The 19,874-nt window shown below is 39.2% G+C and overlaps 1 protein-coding gene and 1 long non-coding RNA gene across 7 annotated transcripts in view; one reads left to right on the forward strand and one right to left on the reverse strand.

The window, feature by feature from the left end:
• The window catches only part of LOC112464982 (protein rhomboid-like), a 194,447-nt gene that overhangs the window by 69,774 nt on the left and 104,799 nt on the right, over positions 1 to 19,874 (forward strand). For 2 of the 6 annotated variants that reach the window (XM_025032314.1, XM_025032312.1), the window contains exons 1-2: positions 8,751 to 8,822; positions 9,022 to 9,117. The exons of 1 other annotated variant lie outside the window; for it this stretch is intronic. Coding sequence is in view for 1 of the 5 variants with exons in the window: in XM_025032310.1 (XP_024888078.1) it covers positions 9,022 to 9,117 (96 nt within the window). In the remaining 4 variants the exon portion in view is untranslated. Of the gene's footprint in view, positions 1 to 5,268; positions 5,301 to 8,750; positions 8,823 to 9,021; positions 9,118 to 19,874 lie in introns of those variants that run through there. 3 more of the 6 variants (XM_025032313.1, XM_025032316.1, XM_025032310.1) reach the window with 3 other exon arrangements.
• Positions 2,336 to 3,545, reverse strand: LOC112464983. Its single transcript, XR_003041971.1, has 3 exons — positions 3,262 to 3,545; positions 2,818 to 2,857; positions 2,336 to 2,680 (listed from the first exon to the last, which is right to left on the reverse strand). It is a non-coding gene; the product is annotated as an uncharacterized LOC112464983 (long non-coding RNA).

Genomic DNA, 19,874 nt, shown 5'->3' on the forward strand with positions numbered 1-19,874 from the left:
TAATTTTGAAGTTTCTATTGAATATAATACCGATAATTTAATATAAAGAAACTGTAGGAATAGAGAAAGCGATGTTACATTTTTTTATATGACTATTAATAAAATTTTCACACACCCAGAAATGGAGTATTTGAATGTTAGAGCTTCCGAATGTGCGTCTTGTATAATACGGTTGCTGCTTCCAAAGGAGGGATTAGCTTTGGGGATCTCGTAGAAATCACTACCCAACCCTAGCGTACTATACACGCGCGCTGTAATTTCGTAAAAGCGATTCGTTATCATTTCGCAGGCGTGGCGCGCGGCGCGGTGCTAATACGCGCGGTGAAGAGTCCTACAGTGAATGCGATTCTCTTTTTCTTCCATTCGACAGGGGAAACCGACCGCGGCGCGAGCTCTCGCGCTAAAGGATATTCGCGTTTTTCGCGAGATTAAAATTATGGATACAAATTGCACTAGCGCGGTTGTGATGTCAGTCATGTGAACGGAATTTACGCTTTCATCTCGAGACGAGTACTCCTATCGTGTTTTCGAATAAAGGATGTACTCTGATCGGATTTCACGTCGGGATTTCGCGCCGCGCCGTTGCCTTTTCTCGATTCCCGAGTGACTGGTATCATCTGTGCGTGTCGCGATGATCTTTTTGTCACATATATTTCATGCTGATTTACAACAAGTCAATTTAAATTTTCTCTTGTTTACAGCCTGAAGAATGGTATATTTTAATTTGTATATTTTTATAGATTCTTTGTGCCAAGGATTAACGGTATAATCTTCCCATCTCTCCCCCTACTTCTCAGCCTTTAATGCATAATATTAAATAGCTCGATAATTAAACTTTAAATTAAATTCTTGCTAAGAAAGCGATTATCAGAATATAACTAGGATAAAAGTTGAGGTTCTATCTTACTTCACAGTCTCTAAAATTTTTCAATAATCGTATCTGACTGAGTTACTGACATTTTCTAAGTCACCAATATTGCGGCAGATGCAAGCAATTCGCTTCTGACTGCTGAGTTCAAATGTTCCGATTTCGCCTTTTGATGGAAGGCCGAGGTAACCATATCGGCGAGTAAAAGCGTCTCCCCCGGAGGGGCTCGAGGATTATGAAAACCCGGGCAAATGATGTGCGAAGGCATAAAGAGAGGGATTTTGAATGGACTTGGCGTAGTTTTGTTACCCACGTATCCATAAACCACGAAAAGTCGTTGTAACGCTTGCGCGCATGTTTCTTCATTGCTTCGGCTATGCTTTTCCTAGATTTAACTAGATTTATGTGGCTCCGTTCCCTAGTGTTTCTTTCACCGCGAGCGCTGAAAATATGCGCGATCTCGCATACGAGGTATAGTACGAGAATAACATGACGCGGTGAGTCTTTGTTCGCTGCATGATTGAACGAAGGCCTTCTGCTTCTACTGAAAAAGAAGGTTAAATTGACGAGGAATCTCAGAACAGGAAGCGTGATCAGTACTTAATGAAAATTTATCAACTTTGGAACGGCATAATGCTGAATAAAACTTTGGAACGGCATGCTGAATAAAACACTTTGCGAATTTCCTGTGTAATTTCCTGCGTAAAGAAAATCCTTAGATGAGTGATAGCACGAAGATCGATGTATATATGAACATTTTTTAGAAGATAAAAATATTAGAATGATTACGAAAGTTACAATAAATGTTAATGAGTAAATATCAAAGAATATGTGTATAATATAGACTTAAATAAATATGTTAACATTTTCGGTCGAGATCTTATGCCTAATAATAACTTTTTTGTAAATTTTTATACATTTTGTCTCGATATTTTTGAACAGTAATTAACAGTTAAAAACGAGACAAAATATAAACTATAAAATTCACAAAAAATCACTATTAGGTATAAGATCCTGCCCGATGACTAAAAATATTTGATTAATTTATATTTGTTGAAAACTAAGAAAAATTTGGAGTATCCTTTCGCATCACAAAGACCTTTACAGAGAATTTGTAACGCGAGCTTTTCCGTTCTTTCTACATTGTTACTCGTTCACACAAAAGCGAGACTTTCTCGATCCATTCGAAAGGATAAAAATGGAGCGAGCGTGTAGCGATACTTACATGTAAGGTTGCGCGTTTATGTCTGGGTAGTTGTTGCGGTTTAGTCTAATTTTGAAAATAGATCGGGAGCAATCTATACATTGGAGTAGGATAGTCGGGATTACAGATGCAGTATACAGTTTGGATGCGCGTTGCGTTGTGGTAAACAGTGAAATTCTATAGCTACGTTATCAAAACGCGTAGAGCCGAGGTACGTGCTAAAATCGGCTCGTGGAGAATACCCAATCGTAGTATTTTGTAAATCTAACGTGTATCTTGCGATTCTTTTCTACGCGCGAATTTAAACGCACGTTATGCATCGGGAATGCTTTAATAATTCATGTAATTTTTGCTATAAAGTCTAATAACGCACCCTTTTACTCGGTCATCGTGATTATCGATCGTCGACAGATTAAAATAATAATTATATTGATGTACGCGACAATAATTAGTCACCTCTTCTAAGCTAGCAGGACCAAATTGGCAGAATCAAACCGGACCTATCAGAATATTTAGTACCCATTTTGTACTAATTTGTACCACTAATAACAATTTTGTATCCCGTGCCATTTCGGAGAAAATCGTGGCGGTGCTACCTTAGCATTAAGCTAGAAAGACCACAAGAAAAAAAAAGAAAAAAAGAAAATTAAATACAGAAATTTGAAGGACTAAATTTGTACTAATTTGTACCATACAAATAAACTTAATACATGTATTTATCCCTTCTGCTAAAAAAATAACTCACCGGCCGATGCGCAACAGCGGAGTTGTAATTCTGCGTTGATCTGTAACAAAAGAAATATTTTTATATTAAAGCTACGTCCAAGATAATCGACAGTAAATAATTATCAAAGTAAATAATTATTGCCCGTTTTTAAAGCGTCATTTTAACAAATATCTGATTTTAAAATGTAAAAAACAACCGCGGCCGCCGGCGCCGCAATAAGCGGCTGGATATTTCCGTGTTAACTAGTTCGCATAATTCATCCGCGAAAAATTGTGCAAATAATACTGCGACCGTGCGAATAAGAGAGAGACGCGACGTTCGCGACGTAATATCTCGCATACGCCGGAGATCAGACTCGACCCGAAATTGCACCGTAGTTAAAAACCACGAAAGTGGCGGAGTCCACCACAGAACTGACAGGACGGCAAAATATAATATATAAGAAAATTAACAACTACTCACCCCACGGTCGCTCCGCCGTCGCCCGATGCCTCCCAGGCCCCGTTCTCCTCTCCTCGATCGTCCTCCGTTACTCCGTTGGTCCTTGGTCCATTGTCGCACTCACTCACAACGCGACGACGTTCACGAACGAAAATCGACGATATCGACTCCTCTTATATGGTCGCGCGACACTAAAGGCACACGGCACTCCCGGTATTAATCTCGCGACGCGGTAACTAAGAAACTTAGTTACACGGCGACAGAAGAATTACGTCGCGGTCGAAGAAACTACGAACGAAACTATACGATCCGCTTGACCCCCATGACGCCATGACGCCGCACCGTGACATCCCGCGATTCCCGCGCGCAGGTAGACACGACAAGTGAAGCGAAGGTGGCGGAGAGAATTTCGTAAATCGCGCACGGCCAACTTCACTCGCCCGGAGCAACTGTCTCGAGAACGCGATTACGCGATTACGCGACTTTGATTAACTACGGATTATCCTCGAAACACATGAATTAAATGAACTTTCGATATATGTATCACAGTTTTTCGCAAGCTAAACAATCGGACCCGGCGACTCGTGTATTTACTCCGCGATATGGGAACGGGAACTGGAGCGAGGGGCGCGGGGCGCGGGAGTAACGACACGTCTGACGTCAGAACAGGTCACGGGCGTCGCGGTAAACACGAGTAGTGGGGATAGAGTGGGGGTAAGGTGAATACACACGGTGCGCGGTCGGTTAGTTCGGTATGCCCGCATGCCGGGTATGCGAATGCGTATCGCATAAAGCCTACCCCTCTCTATCCCCACTGCTCATGTTACCAAGGCGCCCGCGGCCCGTTCTGATTTCTGATGTCGTTGCTCGCGGATCGCACATCGCAGAGTAATATAAGTACGAATCGCCAGGTCCGATTATTCAGATTACAGAAAAATGTGATACATCGAATGTTCATTTAAAGCCGGTTCTAATACAATCAGTCGTATGTCGCCTATGTCGGATGGCCCAATGAGAGAATTTCTTTTTCGATAACGAATTTTTGTCATTGGACCATCGGTTACGTTCCGAAAGCAATCAAAGCGAACGCAGCCTATAATAAGTGTAATGAAGTACGCGCCGCGTCCGTGCCGTGAGATTAATACCGGGGAGTGCCGTGCCTTTTTAGTGTCGCGCGATCATAAGGGACGATGTCGTCGATTTTCGTTCGTGAACGTCGTCTCCATGTTATCGTCTATCTGCGGGACAATGGACATCGCGGCACGGGCCGACGTGGGCCAACGGGTGTCGAGCGGATCATACAGCTTCGTTCGCAGCTTCTTCGTCGTAATTTTTCCGTTGCCGCGTCGCGAGATTGATGCCGGGAGTGCCGTGCCTTTAGTGTCGCGCGATCATAAGCGACGATATCGGTCGATTTTCGTGAACGTCGCGAGTGAAGTGACGCGACGCCACGGTTGCTTTTGGCGGGTGAAGTTGGCCGTGCCGGCCGTGCGATTTACGAAATTTCGCCATGTTCGTCTACCTGCGGGAGATCGCGGCACGGGCCGACGGACATGGCGTCGAGCGGATCATGCAGCTTCTCCGCCGTAATTTTTCCGTTGCGTCGCGAGATTAATGCCGGAAGTGTCGTGCAAAGTGTCGAAAATATCGCGCGATCATAAGCGACGCGATGTTATCGTCGATTTTCGTGAACGTCGTCAGTGAGTAGTGAGTGCGCCAACCGGCCAACGGACCAACGCTGCAACGGAGTAGGACCTGGCGAATCGTGGAGAGGAGGAGGCCTGGGGAGGCATCGGGCGACGGCGGAGCAACCGTGGGGTGAGTAGTTAAATTGTTATTCGTCTATTACTTTGCTGTCCTGTCAGTCCTGTCAGTCCTGTCAGTCCTGTGACGGAATATCCGCCACTTTCTCAAGTGCGCAATTTTTGATTCGTCCATTACATGATATTCGTTAATTATAGATAATATTATCTTGGACACCTACTTTAATGTAAAAATATTGTTATGTTACAGATCAACGCAGGGTTACAACTTACAACTCCGCTGTTGCGCATCGGCCGGTAAGTTATTTTTTAGTTTAATGTTTTATTGCGCAAATCAGTTTTTTTCCGGTTCCGGTTTATTAAAATTTTTTAATTTAAAATTTGTATTAAATTAAATTATTTACATATTATCAGCTTTTTATTTAATGATTTACTTTTAATACGTAATTATGATAATAATTGTATCAATAATTATGTGCAAAGCATTAATGGACTTTAATTTAAAATTATAGATCTATTTTTCACATATATTTTGTATTTTGACAATTAGTAGTTTTGAGTAATGAGGAGGGGAGGAAAGTGGCTGACCACTTTTATTTACATAAATTACAAACATATTTTCTAGGCTCTAGAATCTATCCATTTCCGATCCTATCCTTTTCAAGGCAATAGATTATAATATATGCGCAACTTACAGTTTTTTCCGGTTTCGTTTTGTTAAATTTTTCTTGAAATTTTTATTAAATTAAATTATTTACATATGCATACTGCGGTGCCACTGTAAAGTTGGCATTTTATATTTTTAAAAATGATCGTCTGGATGTATCTTCCAGAAGAAACCTTTCCCCAGCTTTTTTTTCTTTATTTTAATGAATTTTTGACTCAATGTCTTCCGTACAGAACCTTGCCGGTAGCAATTGATTCTGCTGATGAGAACGAGTACTTTACTCTTGAGACTAATAGGACTGAGTTCTATTAGGAGCTGTTTGAAGCAGAAGGGATGAATATATTAAGTTTATTTGTATGGTACAAATTAGTACAAATTCAGTCCTTCAAATTTCTGTATTTAATTTTCTTTTTTTTTGTGGTCTTTCTAGCTTAATGCTAAGGTAGCACCGCCACGATTTTCTCCGAAATGGCACAGGATACAAAATTGTTATTAGTGGTACAAAATAGTACAAAATGGGTACTAAATATTCTGATAGGTTCAGTTTGATTCTGCCGATTTGGTCCTGCTAGCTTAGAAGAGGTTAATTAGTCGCTTTATTACGGAACTATAGCAATGCGATTAAATCGAGATTAAATTGGGATAAAATTATTATACATTAATTTATGGTTATTATACATAGGCTCTAATTTGCGATAGTGGTAGCAGCTGAATAACAAGCTATTAAATCGCGAGAGAGGTTTAAGATTTGTTTGTTCTTCTTGCGAGTTATCGAAACAGGCGTAATTAAATCTGCGAAAACGCAAGTTCCGCATCGGAACTGTTTTGCATGCACGCGATAACGCAGGTAGGTAAAAATAAATCTCCGTTCCACTATCGGCGTAGGTACGTGGAGAACGTGCGGAACAAGTGGTTCACTTACGACCGCGAGTAAATTAATTTTCGCAATTCTCCCCCCGAGAGCCCCATGTATCTGTCCTTTTTCTTTTTCGAAACTTCGCCGCAGACATTTTGTCCGCGCTTTCGCCGTCGAATGAGTCGCTCACCTCTCCACTTCAGGGAATTTGCTCGTATTTATGAGATGCTCGAGTTGGAAGTCACGTATTCACGTAGTCGCATCGTATCGACGTCCTGGAGCGGCATTAAAAAAAAGAGAGATAGAGGAAGAGAGAGCGAGAGAGAAAAAGTAAAACAAGCCCGGCATTAACGATCCTTTCTTCGTGGAGGGCGCATTTCAACCGTGCACGTTTACATCGTGCCTCTTATTAATTTCCACGATGCGCATAATCCAGCCCGGAATCCCCTGCCTCGTTCTTTATTTCCCCTCCTTTCTTTCTTGCCGTCCATCTTTCTTGTTTGCCGTCTTATCTACGCGTTTTATTCAGTCGCGAGAGATTTTCTTCAACATGCAAATTCTTTAATTAATAAATTAGGAAGTTGGGGGAAATTACGGATAATTGAATCGGTATAAAAGCGGAGCTAAGTTACGCGGAAATATGGGGTTTTGAGGTAAATAATAAATATTCCTTGCACATTGGAGTGTTTGCGTTTTTTATTTTTCGATCGTTAACTGTTGGTCTTTATCTTTTGGCATTCAGCTGCGCTTTCATTTCAAGTCTAAGATCGTCAAAGATATAATTATTTTATCTTCTATGATTTACTTTGAACATTTAAATTATTCCGTTAATTTTGTCAAATAATTTATCTGTCATTTGCATGCGTGAAACAAATATGCAAAGTATATGCGAGAAAAGATCGAAATGATGACGATCCGTCGTGCCGATCACAGAAAATCTGTCGCGCTGATAGAAAGCTTACATATTCGCGAATACGTTTCTGCAGCATCAGCTTATTTGATGGCCTCGGCCATTGCGCCGAAATTCGACGGTTCTTTTCAACATGCGGTCGTTATTAATTCTCCGGATACCTATATACGTATACCAGTGAAACGTATATGCCCGAAATGCCCGAATTTTTTTTCCGCGCGGTGCATGAGAAAGTTATTAAACCGTATTATTGATTTTCCATACTTTCCTACTTTGTGCCGATTGAAACGTGCGGAAAATGGAGACGCAAATGCGATCTAAAAAATGAATTGCAAATTTGATCGCGACGAGAATAATAAAATAGGTAATGGCTGATTATTGCGATACACACACACACGTATCCGAGAAACACACGAAAATATTCAATTTACAATTATACATAAATCGTTACATGTCTGTGTTCATGGTTTTTTTTAATTGCTTAATGCGTATTATTTTAAACTGTGAAAGAAACAGTTATATGTATAGTCACAAGTTTGCCAAGTCTTATTTTTCTCTTGTCAAGTATTATTGCGGTTAACTCTTAATTTCTTCCAATTACGAAACGTTTTAAATCTATTTCAGATCTATAATTCGTCACAAATCAGAATTCACGATAAATTTCTAAATTTAATTCTGATGTATGTTATGAGTTATGCAATACCGAAAAAGCGTGTGAAGAATTAAAAACACACATGCATGTATAATACTAGAATAGAATTTCATCCCTTAAAATCTGATATAAATTATAAATCATTAAAGTGGTCTTTACGCTTTTAATAATTTCAACCAATTACACGCGTTGATATATGTTATTATGCTACACGTTCAACAGCAGCATTCTATCATTCTGATTTTAATTTCCCCCGATATTATTAGCCGCATTAACTATATATTTTAATATATCTCGTTGCATATTTTCACGGTGCGGGGAGGGAGAGGGGGTGAGAAAGAGAGGGGGGCGAAAGAGCAAAGGGGAGATTTCAAATGTATAATATGTATTTTCTTGCGGCGAATGATGTCGCGCGACGCGTGATTTCATTATTTCCACTTGTTCAAAGGAATTTTCCACAAAACGTGGAAATTTCTCCCCTGTCTCGTCTCCTCCCCTCCCCCTCTCCCGCCGCCCCGCTACCGCGGTTCTCGCCCCGCCGACCCCCCATCGACAACCGCGTGACGGCGTCTCGCTCGCGCCGACTGCGCTGCGCGCGTGCTGTTGACCGGTCGCCATGGCAACCTAGCGACGAGTCTACAGTGGCCCAAGGTGGATGGACTGCGGGCTCTGGCGCGCCTGAACAGACAGAGCAGAAGTCAGTGCACGCGCGGACGCGAAACCGGACGTGTAACGTTCGTGTCGCTCGCTCTCTGTCTCTCTTCTTCCCCCCTCTCTGTCTCTTCGTCGCGCTCCCCTCGCTCTAAATTTTTTTTTCTCTCTTTCTCTCTCTCTCCTCTCGCCGTGTGTCGCTTTCCGGATCGCGTCGCGAATTACATCCCCGCGCGCTCCCCCGAGCGTACGTGTTGATGGTGTTTTGTGTCTTGTATTCAGGGCCGTCCGGACTCCCGGAGCGGACGCTCTCCCGAGGCAGCCGAAGTCGGCCGTTGACAGTGACATCATGGAGTGATTCGATCGACTTCGCAGCAGGTGAGGCTATTCTAAAAAAAAATAATAAAAAAAAAAAATAAAAAGAAAAATTGGGGGAAAAAGATGGGAAGGGTTGACGTCGGCCGGCCCCGCGCGTTACCGGACAGGTTGGCCGACATCCGCGAGTGGCCTGTCGAGAGACTCCGAGAATTTCACGTTGGCGATATCGAATACGCTTTTTGTCCGCGTTTCGATTATCGCGGCGTCTACGCGGGGACACACGCACGATTCTTTGACGCGCACACGAGTTTCGCTCTCGCGTGAGTTAACATGTAAGTACAGTAACGTTAACAGACGTGTTTAACATCCGTTTCGACGTGTCTCGTTCTCGGCGAGACACGTCGGCTTTCGGGGGAAGGGGGAGGGGAGGGGGCTTGTCCGGCTTTACGCCGGATGATGATAAATTCGTAATCGGGGTCGACGACTTCGTCCTTGGCGAGAAATAGACGCGCCGCGCCGCGCCGCTTTCCTCTAATTCGAGCTCGAAAAACGGAGTAACCGTCAAATTGGAGTGCGTCGACAGACCACCGCTGCGGATGACGGTCGAAACTGCACTCTGTCCGGATGCTTATACACGTTACTGTCCGGTGTCCGCAACAAATACAAGTGTGTCAAAATAATCGGTCAATGGTAAATGATAGTGTAGTACACACAAAAGTAACTTTGATATGCTATCGCAGCGCTGCGTAATATTAAGGAAAAAATTATAAATTGGACAATCTCCTTGAGCAAAGGTGTCATTTTGCAAATGGGAGAAAGCGTAATCGTTAAAAGTTATTCATCTGAAAACAGGCAATTATACATATATATACAATAACTTTTTTTAATTATATAATATACTCGTACATATATAATTCTTTAAAATAATTTACACGATTCAGGCAAACACAGTTCGCATAATTTATAATGAATATATGCAATTATAATGTTTGCGCATAAACGGAGAAGAGACTCGGAGGTAATTTTCACTCCGGCCAAGTAGATATAGTCAAATAAAGGTCAGACATGCCGTACTACTTACCGAACGCACCATTTCCCGGAATTTTAGGTGTTTGTCGCGTTGCGTCTCTCAGTGAAATTATTTTAACAAACATTCGTAGCATATCTAGAAATTGTTCTACGTGTTAGAAACGTCGCCACTTGCGTTGCTGATTGCGGAATTGGTTTAATAACGATTTAATAACGAACCTCGTCTAAATAATGACCTCGCATGTAGTACACAGCATTTTATAAGTTCTTTTACGCGCCATAACATTGTGCTGAAACATAATTTTTCGACGTTTACTCTTATTTATTCACCAACATAGCGCAGTGTTGAATTTATTAATTATTTTTTAACGTCAATGAAAGGTTCCGTAACATTTACAGTCAACTTATTAAGAGTATAGTTTCTATAACATAAATTTACGTCGATTGCGAAAGGTCTTTAAATAAAACATTATTTGTACGTTGAATAGTTTGTAAAGTACAGGTGTTAGCAGTTAATGTCATATTGTTCTCGATAAATAGGCTATAGCAAATTCGATAGAGACGTGGAATAGAGTCGTGGGAAAGAGTCGTGGAAACAGAAATGGGAGAAGAAATTTCTGAAATATACATAATTATGATTTATTTTCTTTTTAAATAAAAAGGGTTTACATAAATGTAATATTACAGCTTTTGTGCGTGATCACGTGACCATGCCCGGCCGTACACGAAACTTCGTTACAAACGTGACGTTTCATTGCCACAAACATGATGACGTAACGCACGTATTACCGACTATACGTATATTTTATACGTGTAGAAGTAGAACGAAGGAAGTCGGTTGTTGTAAAACTTATATACGAAACTTTGTTTTGAAAGAACATTTGCAGTTATTTATGTGTGCTAATCTAATTGTAAGTATTTACTCCGTACATATTAAACACCGAAAATAGACTTATAAAATCACGAGCAGCTCTTTCTCAATGTGTCGTTGTTTATTTAATTAATTGTTACAAATAATACCATCCAATTTCTCTCCCCATGACATTCTAGATCTCACATTTCTATCTTAAGTGAAAATGTTCCAGAAAAAAATCAAGTCATGTCTGTGCAGATCTATGAATAACTCGTGATCTAATACCTGGAAATTGTTCTAAAAATAAAAAGCGAATGGTCTGCCGGACGATATTTTCTATCGTCCGATTTGCAAAGTCGACAAATGGACAGACCGATGAGAAAGTTGTGTTAGCGGTTGCAAAAGTTTAACGCGTAAGATAGCGGGAATGTGATGGCGATCGCACACTCGGCAAGGTCGGAGATTATTTTCGATATAGCGGTCGGGTTCGATTTCAAGCCACGGCGTGGGAACTTCATCGCTTCGAGCCGGTGCCGGACTTCCGCATAAACGAGGTGAACTATAGCTTAGGGCTTCGCGTTGCGAGCGTGCTCCAAAGTCCGAGTTTGCTTTGAGTTTTATTGAAGTTAAGCGCGATGAGAGAGAGAGAGAGACGTGAGGCTGACTTCTTTTGATCGACGACCTCGATAAGTGTCTTCAATTCAAAGATTCTTCTTTTTAATTAATTATGTATGGATAACAAGCAAAGTATGATATGTAAACGATCTTATATACAAATTATTTCGTTACGGGCTAGAAATCTGTCTTAAACAGATAGTTAATTAGAATCAAAAGAGAGAAAGAATTGAAACAAGAATCGAATTAAATCAAATTTGAAATTAAGTTAATTTTAATTTAAATGAGAAAAATGTTAAAATTCCCTTAAATTGTTGCGTGCATTTGAAATAGAAAGAAAGAGTTTGGAAGAAGACTGTATATTCTTGAATTTCAAGGTTTACAAGCGGCAAAAACTGCCGCGTCCTAATATCTCGTTTTCACCAAGCTGCTTCTGCTTTCCATTCCAGGTCATAAAGACCGAGTAAAGTGATATCGGTATTTGCATGTTTGCACATTTGTTGCACGATTCCGCTATATGCATTCTCTTCGCATAAGTCACGGAATTACGTGTAGTCTTGTGTAGTTGCGCAAGGTGCTTCCGTGATATTAATTTATGACTTTGCATCGCTTGATCTTAACTCGTAAGCACGCGTGTGGGATAACTAAGAGCCCCCAGCGTTCCCATTATCTTTCGGCAACTGCAAGAGAGTAAGAATTTAAATGATGTATTACGGAGCAAATAATTATTTCGAAACGCAGAAACATTGTGGCAAAGGCGATTGTCAATTGACATTAAAAAACATTGAATAGAAGTTAATGGAAATTAAAAATATTGGAGAATACTAAAAAAAAATTAGTGTTAATTAAAATCAATTTAAATTGAAAATAACCACAAAAGTTTTTTAAATTAAAAATGTGTGTTGACATATATCGTAGATTTTATACGTACGGTATATGATTTAGGATATAACGCAAAATGGAAAATATAAATTGCGCATTCCAACAGCTAAATAAATATTAATATAAATATCCTGCGTTTCAAAGCTGAGTTTATACTTTCGGATGGAATTTTCGAGAATTGAATTTTATGTTGCAAAAGGAATCTATTTTCGCTTTTAAATCTTCGTTTTTCGATACCGCCATCTCTTCGTCGATTACATATGTAAACTACGTTCGCGTATTGATTCGCGCAGTCACTTCGGCCGCCTTCCGCAGTTCCGCAGCGACTACTTTGCTTAGATTAATGAAACAAAAGGACGATCTTCTTTCAGTCGCCAGCGGAGTCTAAGTGGAAGGAAAGTCGGTGCTCACACTATTCTTGTTTTGCTCGAAGGTCAAAGGGACGAAGCGTAACGGTTCCGCCTATAGTTCTTAACGCCTTTTCCGCCTACCTCTGCCCCGTGCTCGGCCTTTTTTCGCCTCTTGTTCTTGTCCCGGTCGCGTTGACAAGAGGGATGGAAAAAGAACCTCTCGGGTGGCGCAAAAGCGCAATTTGTCTCGAAAAACAACCGGTTTTTATCGCGCCCGCCCTTGACATCGCGTCGGATTTGTCATTTGTCCGAACTCCGATGATCGAAGCTGGATCGTCTGACTAATCGACCGCGTTTTCACTCGCGGGCCGCGGCTTGCCGTGAAATCGACGATGGGCTTATCGATTTGACTAGGGATTTTTTTTATAAACAGAGAGAGATATAGACATAGAGAGATAAAGAGAGCTCACCGGGCAAATATTTAAAACGTGCGTTGCATTGGTCGACCTTCCTCGTATTCACGCTATCCAGCTATTCAACCAAATTTCATGGGAATGACACAGTCTCTTTGTACTCGAATGTGAACAATTGCATCGCAATGCGAAATTGTAGCTATATTTGGCTATATGGGGAATATTGCTTTAATGTAGGAGAACATAATGTAAGTAGTGAAGAGCTCTCTACAAGTACCTGCGCTTGTTTCTCGGAAATAATGTTAATATACGGTTTTGGTAATATTTGAGGAAAACGGGAACTTAGATATACAATTGCGGTATACATATACATATACATGTAATATTGTGTATATAATGAATTAATTTTATCTATTACTTGTCATAAATACACTGTACTTATGATTAGTAAATTATATTATGCTAGAGAGATATATATCTCTCTTTAAATATATAAAGAATTCAAAGATCTTAATATTTCGAGATAATACGTAGCTTTGTGAAACGAAGCATTCATGTGGAAATTCAATTATTCGTTCTATCCGAGTACCGCGATCGTCTTCCCTTATTTGTATCGATCGTACACGTCACGATATACTCGTGATTCGAAAGAAATATATGATCGCAAATATTCTTTAACGGTTTGTGTAACGAATTTAAAAGTATATCCGGCTGACGATTCGACATGAGCTTCTAGCGTATTATTTGCAGTGGAACGGTAGAAAAGCTTTAAGCCCGATCTGGCGCCGAGCCAATTTTCCGCCAATGGTAACCCGTACACGTCCCGCGGAAAAAAAAGGAAACGGAGGTCGTGAATAACCCTATTGATGTGTAATCAGCACGTGAAAATGTCCTACGGCGCTTTAATAAACCGATACGAGTTGGTTAGTTCGGGAAAATTCGTTTCGGCTACTCTGATTCGAAAGCTTGATTTCAGGCTTTTAGCTTGTTGATAATATTATTCTGCGCGGATTCGCCATGAGAGCGTTTTAAGCGTATGCAAATGGATTACGATAATCACGGATGTTTTTCGAGATCATGCCATTTTACCAGCGGTAAAATTTGTACGTCTGTAATGCAAATTGGAAATATCCCGGCCAGATATTTAACGAACAGATTTGAGAGGCATCGTATTTGCGGCAAACCAATTAACGAATGGTTATTAATAGAATTATTCGAGAAAAGATAGAAAACAGAAAACAGCTAGTGGACCAATTTTTTTTAAACTTCTTAATTAGAAGAAAAATTTTTTACATGAAAATTATATAAAGTTATATTATTAAAGTAATGTAACATTTTAATTATTATCGTGTATTGTGTATTAATGAAGAAGTTATGTTATTCTACTATTTTCTTAAATTACTCTTAATTCAGATATTAGATAGAAATGTATTATTAGATTATATTAGATTATTATAGATATTAGATATTATACAATTAGATAGGAAAAAATAGATAGGAAGTAATATAAATAATTAATTATCAAATAATTTACGGGTTAATTTTTTATTTATATAATTTTTACTATTTGTCGTTAGCTGATCAATTTTAACTCGTGCAGAAAGCTTTGTGATGGAAAAAGAGAAAGACGCTTATGGAATTATAAGTCTTTATCTTCTGCGACGAATCGTGATCCTGACTTGCCTTTCTCAACAATTAGTCGTCAGTACTGTAGAGGTTTCATATAAGAATCCCCTTAAGACAGAGGGATTTCGCGGCACGTAACCACGAAGGGCTGGCTTAAACCCGGGAAACATAATTAAAGTACCTTCAAGTTTTCCATTTCACATTAATTCCGGCTTTTATCAGCCGCTTTCCCGCCTTCGGTCGACAGAAAATACGTTTTAAATATCTCGGAAGAAGTTTTTCCGATAATCACATACGATAACTCCGTTGTTGATGAACGTGCGAACATTGTGAAGATTTTTGCGACTCGTCATAGAAGGGAATTCAGTTGTCAAAGTATTTTGTTTATCTTATTCATATTAGTACGATTGCACGATGTTTTCGCGACTATTCGCGATCTGTGCGAAAGACTTATTCAGGCACTTCTTCATTAGTTATTTTTTCGTTGTTTATAAGTGGTTGCTTCTAGGTCTGTCGGCCTGTTCGAGCCGAGCTAATTCAAATGGTAATTTTACATAGTGGAATGGTAATTTGAATACTAATTTTGTTGTCTAGATTATACTAGGGTAGAACACTAATTTGAAGTATGCGTGTGCGTTGAGTGAATTTGTAGCTCGACACGCCCGTCCGCGCAGATGTTGCCAAATGACGATATGTATAAACTAACTTGTAGTACGCTGGAAGTAGGTAGTGTGCGATGGCTAAATGACATAAGGACTGCCATAGCTAGTGGTCCATCACTCGGTCCTTACAGCTGTCATTGGCTCACAGCTCACATACAGCTTTTTTTATTCCTACGATATTTAAAAACTTGCAATAGATAACATATACTGTATATAATTATATTTATAACTAGAATATGTGAGAAAAAATTATAAAAGTTTTATAACTTTTTTATAATTATTTATACTAAATTGTTTTATTTTATTTACAACTTTTATTACAGAATTAAAAATATTTACCCTCGTCAGAAATAATTATTATTTAATTATTGTTAATGATTCTTGTTTTATTTCTTTCGATGATTTATCTGTAAAATATTTTCTAAGTCGCTTATGTTAAAACTCTTTAATTTTAAGCTTATCAAATTACTCATATTAGCATTGATTTAAATGTTGATTATCATGTTAGTACGTTTAAACCTTCACAAAAAATGATAATTAGTGCACCGTATGTTTGATAGCGAAATCTGTCGATGTAGTGTAAGTTATTTCGTCAACAAATCGCGTTCGAAGAAAGTCACATTGCTTAATCTAATCCCTAATTCTAGCATCTATATATACGATCGGTGTACGTTATCCCTCACGGGGGTGGAGGATCTTCGAGATTCCGCGTTGCCCTCTCCAAGGGCCATAGATACTCCGGGTAAAAGGTGCAGAGATAAAAAGGGGATTAAGACACGGTGGGTTGTACTGTTATCCTCTCTTTCTCTCTCTCTCCCCCCCCCTTCTCTGCTTCCCTTTCCTCTACCTCCTATCCCCTCCTCGTTCTTCCGTGTAATTGTAAACTTACACTCGCGCGCACCATAAATTTCTCTCGTCTTGGCTTACTTTTAAAATTTAGTATTCACGCGAATCGCCTATTCCCCGAGCTGCCCTCTGCTCATTGTGCACTCGCAGAAAAGTCTAAAAAAGTTCGAGCAATTTCGCGCTGCACCATGCCACGGCCGCCGCCGCCCGCGCCGTACCTGGTATTGATAAGAAAAAAACACACTCCACCCGGTCTATTGTCTCGTGCGCTTTTTATTGCATCGTACCGCTTTTAACATTTTCATTCACCGCTTTGCACCATCCGGTGTAAAGGCAATTTCGCAATACCCCTTGACATGTGATTTTCAGTTACCCTGTGCAGTTCAATAAAAAAACCGTTTGCATGATGATCTTATATACACAGTAGTTTAACTATAGCATTCCCTTTTTTTTTTACTTATTTTTACTTAGTTTTTTCTTTGTTTTTGCACCAGATTTTTCGAATATTATTATTATTATTATTTATTATCTGTTGCTTTTTATTGCATTGTTGGCGCGCCAGTCCTGAGAGGTAAATAAATTAAATAAAAAGTTTTCTAAAGTCAAAAGAAACTAAAGAAAGAAGTTCACGATATTCGTTTTCTTCATAATCAGATCGCGGTCATACTTTTACGTGATCTTCCATGGAATATTGAATTTGCGAATTTCTCTTTTTCTCTTTCTTCCTCTCTCTTTCTCTTCACTTTTCAACGCATATTGCAAACTATAGGTATTTAGCATATTAGAGCGTATTATAGAAAATTTGAATTATCGATAAAATAATAAAAATATTATAATAATAAAAAGCATTAATGAGATTAATTTAAATGTGTGGATTTGTTATAAAAGGTAGAAAATTGTTCATATGTTTACGAAGTCCGAGGAAATATCGGTAGAATATACCGAAAAAATTACTTAACACGATTCTACAAGGATTTGAATAAATTATCAAATTTCGAGGCTCTAGGGATGTTTTTTTCATAAGAAGGAATATAATCTCTCGCAAGGAACACGAGAGGATTCGAAGAACATGCAGTTACTTTCACTTTCCGTCCTCTTTTTCACACTGCATCTTATGTATACGAAACGAGATTATCGCAGCAAACATAATTTTTCCTTATTGTCCTTTCTTCTTTCGTACTTTCTTTTCCGTAAGAAGTGCAGTTCTGTTCTTTTTCGCTTTCACAGATCTTGCTTTTTGGAGAATTCAGTCTGTGTTCTTTCTTCGTACTTTCTGACTGTTTGAAGAAGGTCACACATTCTCCCTCGTATAGAAACCCTCGCGCGTTTTCTATTCGCTGAGAAAATGAGATCATGCTGAATGACGACGGGGATAGCATAATTTTCGAGGGTTCGCCTGTCCTTATAGAGGCCTCGGAAAATAGCGTAGGGAAAATAAAGTTTCGTTTAACGGTAAAATCATGCACACTCGCAAACCACTTGTGGCCGGTTCGTAAAAATTGTGTTACTCTTTATGCATGTCAATTTTCTTTCTTCGTGACCATAAAAATTGTGATATTCTCGAAAAGGTACTTTGATTATGCTGAATAATTCCTTATAAAATGTGTATAAAGTAATTATAAAGTATAGATCCTTATCATAAAATAAATAACGAATATTCTTAATACAGATTTATTAAAAATATAAAAATGTATTATATATTATATATTAAATATTAGATATTAATTTTAAGTTTATTCAAATTTTCTGTAGATTTTAACTATATTTGATTTTGTAATTTTCCCACATTTGAAGCGGTGAAAGAACTGTTAAGGTTTCATTGTGTGAAACGTATTAAGACATTGTTACAAATAAGTTTGGGGTGCAATGGCATACTTTATTTGTTTTGTTAAACAATTTATTTTAATCTGGGACGTGACGTAAATACAAGACAACGATAAATGCGAGGACTATGGCAGCATTATACCGCCGCGTGATCCAGCGCATAAATAAAGATTTATTCATAAATAAGACGCGATGTAGTTTGCCACGAGCAAACTTTGTTCGCGGGACACAATATAAAGTTTGTTGGTAAGCTTCGGCCGCCTATCCACGACAAGCTTCTCCCGTCGCTTTTTGATATCGGTGATGCCAAAGGAACCGGACGAAATCGCCATGGAATAAATGTAAAGCGTTACTTGAAACTTTCGACCACAGCGCGCAGATAGACGTCATCAGGATGCCATCTTTCATATCAAGCTACAGCAAAGGCCCGGCTGCCCTCGTATAGATCCTTCTCGGCGATGGAGAATTTCCCTGAGGACAGGCGCGTATAAGTATCGAAGATATGAAAAATGCACCGGGAACGATAGAAAAAAAAGTTGACGCCATAAATAAAGATTTGCTTATCTCATAAATAACACGGACGACTGCGGCGATACAAAGTCGAAGACTCCTCAAGTTACGATATAAAGTTCGGGGGTTATCTTAAATATCTTACCAGCGACAAGCCATATTTTTCCGATGTAAATGCCTCCATGCGATCTCAAAAAGTTTCTCTCGCATTTTTGTCCGAATAAATAGTGGGTCTTATTTTAGAATTTTTAAACGATATTTTGTTTAATTTATCTAAATCAACTAAATTTGCTTCAAAATAGGACCATTGCAAATGATAAAATTTATTTTAATTCGATTGACTTTACGCCGAATTTATTGATATTATCCTTAACCAGATCTCATTTATATGCTGCGCGGTCGTTATATATTTGAGAATACAAAGATAGCTGAGAAAACGAAACGCAAAAGAAAAGTATAAAAATGTCACATTATTTTAGGATTACGAATATAAAAATCTTTTGGTAGGCAATCAGTTTCTCGCCCATGAACAAAAATTTATGCTTTTTGCATAATAAAGGCGCAGCTTCTTTTCAATCGCTACAAACAAGTGTAAATCTGCAGATAAATAAAACAGAGACTGTCTCGCGCAGCATTAGTGTATCTCCTCGCGGACCCCAAAGGTTTGCCGTAAATTCAGTTTAAATAAATGGAATGCCCCATTTAGAATTTCGACGAGCTCAGATAGGCCAGTAGAATGTTACTTCCGGATGGAATTTTCCAACTACCCGCCGTCACCCCGTGCTTCTTGCGACGCGGCGGCAGATTCTCTCTGCAGCGAGAAATACCACCTCAAGAAGATACCTCTGGAGGTGGCAAAGGGGACGATCTCACCTAACTTAGCTACCGTGCGGCTGTATCATAGCAATAAACATTCTGTAGCTCGCGAGGGTGCGAAGAAACGCGGGGAAACGTAATTGCTCTTCAGCACTCTTCCTTTATTTCGGTGTTCCTCTCCTCGCTCCTTTCGCGAATGATGGTTAACCCGTCGAGTTTCCGAGTAACTCTCCGTTATCATATAACGAAAATTATTACTGTTGAGACGAAGTTTTTATGGAATATTATATTATATTATATCTTCTTGTTCTACGTTCATATATAGATAACGTTTATAACTTTGATTACAAAGCTCCATTATGTTAATGATATCTATTAAATTAATAGTACT

Source organism: Temnothorax curvispinosus, unplaced genomic scaffold, assembly GCF_003070985.1.
Source record: "Temnothorax curvispinosus isolate PA1 unplaced genomic scaffold, ASM307098v1 QBEX01014781.1, whole genome shotgun sequence".
Classification (NCBI taxonomy): Eukaryota; Metazoa; Arthropoda; class Insecta; order Hymenoptera; family Formicidae; genus Temnothorax; species Temnothorax curvispinosus.